Source organism: Pseudorca crassidens, chromosome 9 (genome assembly GCF_039906515.1).
Source record: "Pseudorca crassidens isolate mPseCra1 chromosome 9, mPseCra1.hap1, whole genome shotgun sequence".
Taxonomy (NCBI): Eukaryota; Metazoa; Chordata; class Mammalia; order Artiodactyla; family Delphinidae; genus Pseudorca; species Pseudorca crassidens.
This window is the reverse complement of record NC_090304.1, coordinates 9101894-9112431: the sequence shown is the minus strand read 5'-3', so window position 1 is coordinate 9112431 and position 10538 is coordinate 9101894. Positions and strand designations below refer to the sequence as shown.

The 10538-nt window shown below is 55.4% G+C and overlaps 1 protein-coding gene across 9 annotated transcripts; it reads right to left on the bottom strand.

The window, feature by feature from the left end:
- Positions 1-353: 353 nt before the first annotated feature.
- SLC22A6 (solute carrier family 22 member 6) lies at positions 354-10294 on the bottom strand. Of its 9 annotated transcripts, XR_010945992.1 has the most exons (12): positions 9618-10290; positions 9176-9279; positions 8767-8921; positions 7401-7569; positions 6855-6978; positions 6597-6712; positions 5326-5540; positions 5107-5215; positions 3557-3760; positions 2410-3246; positions 1642-1712; positions 354-1206 (listed from the first exon to the last, which is right to left on the bottom strand). XR_010945992.1 is itself a non-coding variant. In XM_067748659.1 (10 exons), exons 1-10 carry the CDS (start codon positions 9984-9986, stop codon positions 3159-3161), a joined length of 1653 nt encoding a protein of 550 aa, XP_067604760.1. In that variant the 5' UTR covers positions 9987-10290; the 3' UTR covers positions 1990-3158. The 9 variants fall into 9 exon arrangements, 4 of the variants coding, with proteins under 4 accessions (XP_067604761.1, XP_067604760.1, XP_067604762.1 ...); XR_010945989.1 differs by having other exon boundaries at positions 354-1712; XR_010945990.1 differs by lacking the exon at positions 1642-1712 and having other exon boundaries at positions 354-1641.
- Between the last annotated feature and the right edge of the window lie 244 nt (positions 10295-10538).

The window sequence follows — 10538 nt, the reverse complement described above, 5'->3', positions numbered from 1 at the left end:
TGTGTTGGGACTTCCCTGGTGGCGCAGTGGTTAAGAATCTGCCTGCCAATGCAGGGGACATGGGTTCGAGCCCTGGTCCGGGAAGATCCCACGTGCCGCGGAGCAACTAAGCCTGTGCGCCACAGCTACGGAGCCTGCGCTCTAAAGCCCGCTAGTCACAACTGTTGAGCCCATGTGACACAACTACTGAAGCCCGCACGCCTAGAGCCCGTGCTCCACAAGAAGAGAAGCCCGCGCACTGCAACGAAGAGTAACCCCCGTGTGCCGCAACTAGAGAAAGCCCGTGCACAGCAACAAAGACCCAAAGCAGCCAAAAAATAAAATAAATAAATTTATTTTAAAAAAATCACTATTGTGATCACACCAGGCCCACCCAGGTAATCCAAGATAATCTCTCCATCTCAAGATCCTTAACTTATTCACATCTGCAAAGTCCCTTTTACCATGTAAGGTAACATATTCACAGGTTCCAGGATCAGCATGTGGACATCTTTGGGGGGCATTATTCAGCCTACCACACGAAATGAAAGCTTAACTGGCTGGGCATCTGCTCTCCAAGGGGCCATGTAACTCCTGGGAAGTGGGGAGAAGAGCCTGATGGAGGAGCTTGGTGTGGGTGTGGACTGAAGCTTGAGGTGTTGAGGTGGGACCTGGGATGCAAGGGTGGGGCCCTGGGAAGGTGGCTTCCCGTGAGCCCTCTACCAGCGTCATGCAGGTGAAGAACCTCTTGAATGTGCCTTCCTGTCCAGGAAGTGCTCAAGGCTGTAAGCAGAGAAATTGAGGGTGGCCTCAAAGGCTCTACCTACCCTGGCTGAAGATAGGACCTTGTGTTCAAAACTGGGGACAGCATCTGTGGCCACTGGGGTGGTGCATGACTGTATTAGAACTTGGCCCTCCAAGGCAAGAGGATGAGATGTGAGCCAGTGTTTGGGGGCTGACTCCTTGGGGAGACCCGGTCAGAAGTCACTTACTGGTGACTTAAGAGTGGGAGGAAGGTAGAATTCCATTTGGTCAAGGGCATGGGGTGAGTGCAGGAAGTCTCAGGCCAGGAGCTGGGGAAACGGAGTCCGTGCAGATGGTGCAAGCCACCTGAGTCAGCACCAGGTCTTTACCAGTTGGGGGTGTATGCAGCTGGGACAGGCCAGGGACTGGCTCTGGTTGAGACAGATGCAGGTACCAGGTGATCTAAGCACAGAGATGACAGACCTACAGGAATCAGAACATGTCAGAGCTGCTAGCAGGGTTGTGAGGCAGGGGTAGGGCAAGTCACTGGTCCCCAAACCCCTACATCTGCAGAAGCAGAAGATGCCATCCTAGGTGCCCCTCATCAGCCACGAGGGCAACACTGCCTGAGAAACAGCAGCAGGGGTGGGGCTGTTGGGGCTCTGGCATCTGCTGGGTCCTACAATGGCCAAGAAATTCTTGGGGAGCATGGGAATGTCAGCACCATCGGGGAACACCGAGGTTTCAGATGTTCCAGGATGTGGGGTGGGTTACGGTGATTTCAGCTCTGCCCAGTCTGTCCTCTGGCTTTCTGAGCTGCCTTGAGCTCTCCCAGGGCTTTGTGGCTTTTTCAGGGGAGCTCCAGGCCACCTTCCCTCTCCAGGTTGCCCTGACTCAGCTCGAGCCCTCGGGTCCCACCTGGAAGGCAATGTGTACAGCTTGAGAGTGTGAACTTTCTCCAGGGGACGAGGGTCTGGGCGGCTGGGTCGCTTGCAGGGGAAAGAGTAAGGGGCAGTGTGTCAGCAGACAAGCATGACTAAGCAAGTACATGTACTAGAGGGCACGGCTGGCCCCCTCCTTCCTGCCACCTGTGGGTGTTAAGAGGACTATCTTTTCCCATGCCCTCCCCACTCTAACCCCCCACCCCCAGCCTCCCTGAAGGGAGCTCCCTTGCTGATGCAGGTGACTGGATATTCCTCTTTTCCTGGCTGTGATCCCTAAACTGCCTTCTATCCCTCCTTTCACATGGTTCCTACCATGTGATCCGGTCTCCCCCACCCCCCACCCCCCCTTCTCGGTCTCTTTCAGCTCAGGAGGGAGGAGTAGAAGCACAGCCCTGGGGGTGGAAGAGGCCAAAGTCTCAGTGTCTCACAGCCCCCGGGGCATTTGGTGGGGAGGGGGGGATGTCCTGGCACACACATTCCACGTGGTCTGCTTCTAACCCTGACTCTGCAATTTAATAGCTGTGTGAATTTGGGCAAGTTACTTAACCGCTCTGTGCCTTGATCTCCTTCCCTGTAAAATGGGGATAATACCAGCACTTATCTCTAGAAGGCTCCTGGGAGGACTGAATGCGTTAATACATGCAAAGTGCTTAGGACCGTGCCTGGCACCAAATTAGCACTCAGAGGTGGCTCTCTGCCTGGGTTCCACCCTCCCTTTTCCTCCTCCTTCCCCTCCACCAACCCAGGGCCCGCTGGAGGCAGAGCGGCAAAGAAAGGCGGAGAAGTGCAGTGCGGAGGGTTAGGACAGCTAGCAGGCTGAATCTCCAGGTGCACAGCTGGAAGTGGCAAACTGGTTTTGAGTCCAGACCCTGCTGGAATCCAGAGGAGCAGGGATCAGCATCCTGACGTCACAGCTGCTCTCTTTTTTCTCCTCCTTTGCTGCCAGAAGTTCCCAGGAGCTTTCACAGAGAGGGAGGATCCTGAAACAAAGCCTCTGATTGGCTGCTTTCATTTTAGTCCCTTGTCAGTTTCCAGCCTGATAGGGAAGGGGTGGAGTGTAAGGGATTTAAAACTCAGAAATAGCAATAATTAGATAGGTTAGAGAAGGAAGGAGGGAAGAGGGAGGAAAGCAGGGCCAGGGGAGGGGGCCGAGGTAAGAGGTTCTTCTCCAGTTGCCTGGGATGGTTTGTAAAGTCCTGGGGATTGAGGGTGGGGGGACCGGATTGTATGCTCTTTTGGACTGGAAGCTGGCTGAAGCAGAGTGGCTGTTACTTTTGAGACAGGAGAGACAAAGGGAGGTGCTGCACACAAACCTTTTAATATGCGGTCTTCGTGGTGTCTGTTCAGAGAGGGGGACCCCTGGGGAGTGCTCCCTGAACCATAGCCCCAGCACTTGGGCCACCATTCCCCCTTCCCCCTTCTCCTGCGAGTGGCCCAGGACCTGTAGGATCCTGTCTTCCTTTAGGGCTCTGTAAGACTCCTTTTCAGCGCTCAGAGTCCGTCCTTCACTTGTGCTGAGGCCTGGAGCGGGACCATCTGCTTTCGCTCCTGTCGCTGCTGCCTCCTCTTCCCTCTCCTCCTGTGGCAGGTCGGGGTGGGTGGGTGGGCAGGAGAGTGGTGCCCTCGGTATGCAGCCCCCAGGCCAGCCTGGGGCTCCCAGGGGGCTCTCCATTCAGCTGTGCCCAGCTACCAGCTCTCTGCCCCAAGCATCTACCACTCCCTGGAGCCGCGAGCCCCAGGAAGGACTCCAGGAGACTCTCAGCCTATTGGGGACACAGGGACAAAGAGCCCTGGCCTGGAAGAGGAGGCCTGGGTTTGAGTCTTAATGCCACCTCAGCCTGGATGTGTGACCCGGAGAGAGCCCCTGCTGTCTCTGGGTGGAGGCCCACCTGTCTTCCACGTCCTGCACCGTGTCTGGCAGGGGCTGGCCCAGGGTCTCCGGCAGGAAGGCAGTGGCAGCGCTGGCGGCCACGGGGACAGCGCCGTAGATAAAGAGAGGCACGGAGGGGTAGATCTCGGCGGTCATGCTCACCAGTGGGCTCACAATGCTGCCCACTCGGGCCAGAGTGCTGCCCATTCCCAAGCCTGTCTGCCTGCGGGACCCAGGGGGGTGGGTGCCGGTTAGAGTTCTGCATGAAAGCTGAGGTTCTGGGTGAATTTGGGGCCAGGGCAGCTCGGGCCCAGCCCCGGGAGACCCACTGGTGCCTGCTCTGTTCCCCATTTGATTAGCTAACCAATTTGCATTTATTTTGGAGATTAAAAACAAAAACAAAAACAAAACAGGTTGGGAAAGGCTCTGAGCAGAGAATCAGGGGATTGAATTTTGCCTCTGCCTTTAACTTGCTCTGTGACCTTGGGCAAGTCTCTTGCCCTCTCTGGACAGTTTCCTGAACTGTTGAGTTAGCTTAGTTCGGCCAGTTGTTCTCAGATCACCTGAGGGATTTGATTTACAGTTGCCCCAGCTCCACACAGACCTGTTGGATTAGAATCCCCAGGGGAAGGGACCTGGACTCTGCACGTTAAGAACATCCTCTATGAGAACAGAGGTTAAAAACTTTGACTAGGGAGATAAACTGCTTGCTTTCAAATCTAAGCTTCCTGACTTATAAGCTGTGTGACCTTGGGCAAGGCACTTAACCTCTCTGTGGCTCAGTTTTCTCATTTGGAAAATGGGAATTATCATAGTACCTACCTCATAAGCTTGTTATGAGGACCAAAAGAGTTGATATTTGTAAGCAGTTTGACAGTGCCTGGCACATAGTACTTCTTTATACTATTGTTCTTTCAGCTGAAATCCTTTGAAGGTACAGGACAGTAACCATGACCCCTTGCGGTTCTCATTCCAAGTAGCCTAGGGAAGCCTGGCATTTCTTTGACAGCTCATATGAATTTTGCACCCCTTTCTATTTTTTGTTGTTGTTGTTTTGCATCCCATTCTTAAAATAGATATGTGTTTCTGGTGTCTTAATGCAAAAATACCCCCTCCCTGCAACCTTGGCACTCAAAAAAGCAGTGCTGTGTTTATCCATACAACTCCCAGAACCACCGTTATTAAGTGGTTGCTCTGTGATAAAAAATTACTTTCATGTTTGTGGTCTTTGGTTTTAGACATACTACTTGGTTAAGGATGGAATTTAGATTTTGTGGCAGCTTCTAACTTGTGCTTTGGAGATCAAGGAGGGGACTTCAATTAACTGCCTCTGAGATGTGTCTTCTTGGCCTCCAACCCTGTCCCAGTTGGTGGCTCAAATCTTCCCCTTATGTCAGGTAAGAGGTTAGTGGGCAGCCTAGGTGTGTACTGAGCGGCTGATATAGACCTTTCACTGTTAGGTGCTGGGAGGGGGCCTTGGGCTGGGGCATACTGGACTGTGCTCTGGGTCTGACCTGTGTGCGGGGGAATGTCTTGTCCCCAAGCCCCTCCCATTAAGCTCCCACTCACCGGATCACTGTGGGGTACAGCTCCCCAGTGTACAGGAAGATGCAGTTGAAGGAGGCAGCCAGGCAGCCCTTCCCCAGCACAGCAAGGGAGGTTCGGACAATGGACTGATCTAGAGAGAAGAGAGGGGGTCAGCAGATCTCGGGAGTGCGGGCTGAGAAGTTGGGTCATGTCTGGGGGTGTGGCCAAGGATGAGGGGCCAAGATGTCCACGGGTGCTCACCCTGGGGTACCACCCCATTGATCAGGATGCAGACGCCTGCCAGCAGCAGTGAGGCCATCTGGGCAGGCCGGCGGCCCATAGAGTTGATGACAAGGAAGCCCACAAGCTTGGCAGGCAGGTCCACAGCACCAAAGATCACCTGGATTAGGTAGATGCTGACCCCAAAACCCTGCAGGTCCATGACCAGCCCATAGTAGGCAAAGCTAGTGGCAAACCTGGTGGGGAGGGATAAGGGGTATGGAGTTTGTTAGGAAGATTAAAGACAGGGGAGTGCTCGTCCAGAACAGGGGTGAGCTGCACAGGTTACCCTGTTTAAGAACCTGGAATCTACCTTGCCTAATGTTTCTTCTGTCATTTAGTATGCACTTTAAGTATTGGGGTAGTCCTCCAATACCCCAGATTTCTCAGTCTTCTGATCGTGTCCCCAGTGTATTAGGGAATTTTCACTTAGTTGCCATGTAGGATTTACACAGTTTTAGTCTTTATTTTATCTATTGATACTGGACTGAGGGAGGACAAGTGGATATCCAAAGCCATGTATTTAGGGCCAAGGTGTTGGGAGAGGCCAGAGTGTTCCAGGACCTGTCCGTGGTCCTGGGATTGTGGTTGTGCTTCTTAAGATGTCAAGAGCCCAGAATATAAAGCTCAGGTTGTTGGACAGAACCCACAACCTGGAGTAAAGCCCAAATTGGAAGCAAAGAATTCATTGGCAGGATTGTTCCTTCTGACCATGTTTCTCTTAATTGTCATGGGATTGCTATGATGATGGGGTTGGGAGAGTAGCACGTAAGAGGGGTAATGGGTGATGTTGCAGTGGGAAAGGAAGATTTTTGGCTGGTCTCAACCCTGGCCAGAGTGTACTTTCAGAGACGAGTTTTGCCTGTGCCTGTGTTTCTGGCAGGCACCACAAGGCCAGTGATGTCTCTCAATGTTTTGCAAGCCATCCTTGTCTCTGCCTTTGTGATGTAATTCTGTTGACTCTGCGGGCCATCAGTACCGATGAAGTGTTTCCATATTGGAACAGAGCTGATAAAAGGAGAAGAATATGGAGAGATTGATGCCCAGTTTGGGGATTGGAGGCAAACTGAGGCTGGAGGTCATCTGGTTCTTTAAGACTCTCTCTGGTGGGAGATTCCTGCCTCTCATAGCTGGTCTGCAGACTTCCTCCCTCTTGTCTCCCTTCTTCCATCCCCTGCGTCCACTCTTTCCCCAACCAGTCTTTAGTCTCTTGGTTTGTCTGTCTGTCCATCAGTCTGTCTGTCTGGGCCTACCACAGCATGGAGAGGCAGAGGAAGAGGCGGCGAAGGGCAGGACAGCGCAGCAGCTCCACGGCCGAGGCCTGGCCCTTGCCCAGGGTCAGCTCCTTCTGCAGACTGGCCCGGAGCACCTGCCGGGATGGACCGGTCTCAGGGCTTGGACTTCCACAGGAGCTCCTCCCAGCCTAGCTCCTCACTCAGAGAAGCCCTGTGAGTCCTGGGTTTAGGGATGGAGCCCTGGTGCGGTGTCATGGGAGGTCTCAGGGGTCTCACCTCCATACTTAGATTGGCCCCCTCTTCCCGCTTCCCATTGATCCAGGCCACTCTTTGCAGGGCCTTCAGGGTGAGGTCCAGCCTCCCAGAGGAGGAGTACCAGCGGGCCGACTCGATGAAGAACCTGGGAGCAGGGGTGAGCGTGGGTGTTGGCGTGGCTTCAGTTCCAGTCACTGGGGCTGGAGGTAGGGCATGGGCTTTCCAGAGGTCTGCAGTGGGACTTTATGTAAGATTGGGAACCCAGGACTTTGCCACACCCCAATCTCTAGGACCATAAGGCAGTGCCCAACTTGGTGATGACTTATTCCCCAACACGGGAGTTCAGCCCTTGGGTGCTGGGTATAGGGAGCAGGGCAGGTAGGCTGGAGAGCTGGGGGGAGCTGGGGAAGCCAGAGAACCAGACACCCTGGGGCAAGTCCTTCCCCCCAGAGCCTCAGTTTCCCCATTGGTCACACTGAGTCACTGGCCTGGGTTTGACCTTCTCTGATTCTGCGGGCGACACCTGGGGGAAGTCTTGTCCCTCGCATCCCTCTGGGCCCCACGCACCAGGAGTAGATGAAGAAGGCAAAAAAGGGCACGGAGACCAGCAGCTGCAGGTAGCGCCAGTGGGGCACAGCGTAGGCCACACCAGCCAGGAGAAACTGGCCCAGGCTGTAGACATAGCCAATCAGGGTGCCCACGCAGGCCCGCGTGTGGATGGGCATCCACTCCACATCTGAAAAGAGGGTTAGAACAGAGTGGTGGAACTTACTGGGTGCCAGGTGGGTGGAGACCCGTGGAGCCCGCCAAGACCCCTCTCTCTGTTCAAACCTTGGTCTGTCCCAAAGCTCAGTGGAAGATACATCAAACGAGGTTGGGGGCCATGGGCGGGGGAGTGGGGGGCTTGTGATGGAGGTGGGGACGGGAGGGAGGTTTGGAATCCCCAGGACTTGTCCCCTCCACTCCCCTGCTGTGTGTTTTTGCTCCTCTCCAACCTACTGTCCTGGCCGGGGTCCTCTTTCCCTTCAGAGCATCTCTGACCATTCATTCCATCCTCAACAGCACCCGCCCCTCTGGTCCTTCTCAGTCTGGGCTGGATTTCAGCCTCAGTGGCCAGAGCAACGCAGAGGAGACAGTAGCTTTCCTCTCCTCTGGAGAATTGAGGTGGGAGTGGGACCACCTCTCTGCTTCTGTCTGAAGAGGTCCAGTTTCGTTCCTTGTGGGCTCCTGATTTGGCAGCTGGGGCAGTGGCTTGAAGACTTAGATTGGCCTTTGGGACTGGATTCTCTAGGTGTCCTGCCCCAGCCCTAGTCTGGAGAATCCCAAATCCTTAGATTCCCCTCTGGGCTTGGGTAAATCCTTTCCCTTCTCCCCAGCCTCAGGTTCCTCATCTGAGAAACAGGGAGAAGGCGGGTGACTTATCCAAGGAGGCACACTGATGACTCATGGATAGGCCATGCTCAGTCCATAAATGTGTTTGGTCTATATGATGCTGGCTTGCCCTATGTTAAAAATATGAGAATTAATTACAAATGTTAAAAAAAATTGGGATATTTTACACTGATAAAAAAGGGTGGGGGAAGATCTGACAGCCCCGAGACTTCTTGGCTGGAGGAGCTGAGTGGCTGTGGCCCCTCTGGAGGGATGTGACTATCTTTCAGAGACAGTCCTCACCGCTGCCTAGGGCCTGTTGTCTGCTTCAGTCATTGATGGGAATTACCTGGCCCTAACAATGGACTTTGCAATCACATGTTTAAATGAGAGGTCAGGAAGGTGTGAGCCCCGGGAAAAAGGCTGTTATGTTGGCTGGAAGGGCAGGACAGGCTGAGTGCAGGAGGGGTGGGCTGGGAGAGGAGGCTGGAAAGGGGCTGCAGGACTGGGTGGTCGGAAAGGAGTGGGTAGGGGCCTGCCCTGCCCTTCCGGCCTCCCTCACTCAGTGTCATGCAGTTGAGGGAAATGCCAGCCAGCGACATGCCCGAGAGGAGCCGGAAGGCGCAGTAGACGGGGAAGTTGGGAGCAAAGGCGGCGCAGGTTCCTGACACAGCCGTCTGCAGGTAGTTCAAGATGAGCACCTTCCGGCGGCCCAGCCTGTCGGGGGAAGGAAGACCTGCAACACGGGTCCTGAGGACCAGCAGGGCCAGGCTAAGCTGGAAGAGGGGCGCTTGCCCTGGGTGAGTCCCTGGGGTGGGGGTCTTTGCAGGACCCCTGACTGATCATGAGGCTGTGCTATAGGTCCTCAGATGAGCCCCAGCTGGTGATGCCAACCTCCCACCTAGGCCCCCCAAGCCCAGCTGAGGAGCCCCCAGTCCCAGCCCGGCTCCTTGGCCCTGCCCAGGACTGACCTGTCTGCCAGGTGCCCGAATATCATGGCTCCGAGAAGCACCCCTACCATGTACAAGGACTGAGCCAGCTGGCGTAAGGCCCTACGAGAACACACGAGGTCCCACTGTGGGGAGAGGGGGCAAGGGTCAGGCCAAGGCGAGCCTGGGCTGCAGGGCAGCCCCTTGCCCTCCTTCCGGCTGGTCCTCTGAGGCCTGTGTCACCCTCTTCCCCTGACTCTTCTCTTTGGCCCCAGGAGCTGAGAGACTTTTCTTGACCCCTACAACTCCCACCTCCCCCTTTCCTACAAAGACCCCCATCTTGAACCCCTTTCTCCATTTTCCCATCTTGGCCTCTGGAGAATTTGAGACTGTGTGTGTGTGTGTGTGTGTGTGTGTGTGTGTGTGTGTGTCAGAGGGGAAAGCACACTCTGGATGGTGTACGGAGGGGCCCAGGTCTCCTCACCTCCATCACGATGGTGGAAGGGAAGGTGCTATTGTCATAGATCCAGCCGTGGGTGCAGGGCTCTGTGGCCCCCGTGCCGTTGGTCTCTGTGCCGTTGGGAAAGGGCAGCCCCCGCTGGGGGGAGGTGAAGCGGAGGCAGGACTCGGGCCGCCCCTGCCTGTCCCGGGGCAGCCAGGCGTCCAGCTCCCCGTCCTTGCTGAGGTTGGTGTCGGCAGGCGGGCGGCAGTGGTGGGTGGGGACAGCGGCGGTGAAGTTCTGCAGAGTGTTGTGGGAGGCCATCAGGAGCAGGGGGAGGACCACCAGAGTGACCTGGATCTGCTGGAAGCGGCCGGCGCCCCCCACCTGCAGCAGGAGGTCATTGAAGGCCATGGGGCCAGGCCTGGCCGAGAGGCTGGGGGCTGAGGACTTCCAGTCCCAGGCCCTCCGTCTGTGTGCCGGTCCGCCCGCTGCCCTTCCCTGGTGGAGAGGGACTGCTGTTGCTTCCGCAGCCAAGCTGCTCCTGGAACTGAATCTGAGCTGGCTCTGTAGGGGGGACAGCAGCCCGGCCAGGCAGCCCCTCCTTTCTTCTCTCTCCTTGTTCCGTCCCTCCCTTTCCTTGGCAGCCTCTCCTCACTTGGTGTGAGTGTGTGGGGTGTTTCTCAGCTTTCAGGGTCTGCTGTAGCCCTGACCCCTACAGGGGCAGTATTTAATCCTTGGCCTGGAGGGAATGAGTTAAAGTGTGACTTGGTATCAGAAGGATTAACCCTCCAAGTATCCTTGTATCAGTGGAATTTCTCCACGTGGGTATAAAGGGCAGGAGAGGGTGGACTGAAGTGGGGGTGATGGGAGCAGATTGTACTGGGCACCTGGGGCAGGAGGGGAAAGTGTGGGACCTTTTGTCTTCCTTTTAGTGAGGAGATTGGGCTCTGGGAAGTGTGCTGG

What these genes read in the sequence shown, in the direction of transcription:
- SLC22A6 (XM_067748659.1), bottom strand. Translation starts at nt 9,986, where the DNA reads ATGGCCTTCAATGACCTCCTGCTGCAGGTGGGGGGCGCCGGCCGCTTC. An exon ending in GCCTTCTTCATCTACTCCTG is followed by an intron (nt 6,979 to 7,400) that starts GTGCGTGGGGCC and finishes CCCTGCTCCCAG; the next exon opens with GTTCTTCATCGAGTCGGCCC. An exon ending in GTGCAGGACGTGGAAGACAG is followed by an intron (nt 3,247 to 3,556) that starts GTGGGCCTCCAC and finishes GACCTGCCACAG; the next exon opens with GAGGAGAGGGAAGAGGAGGC.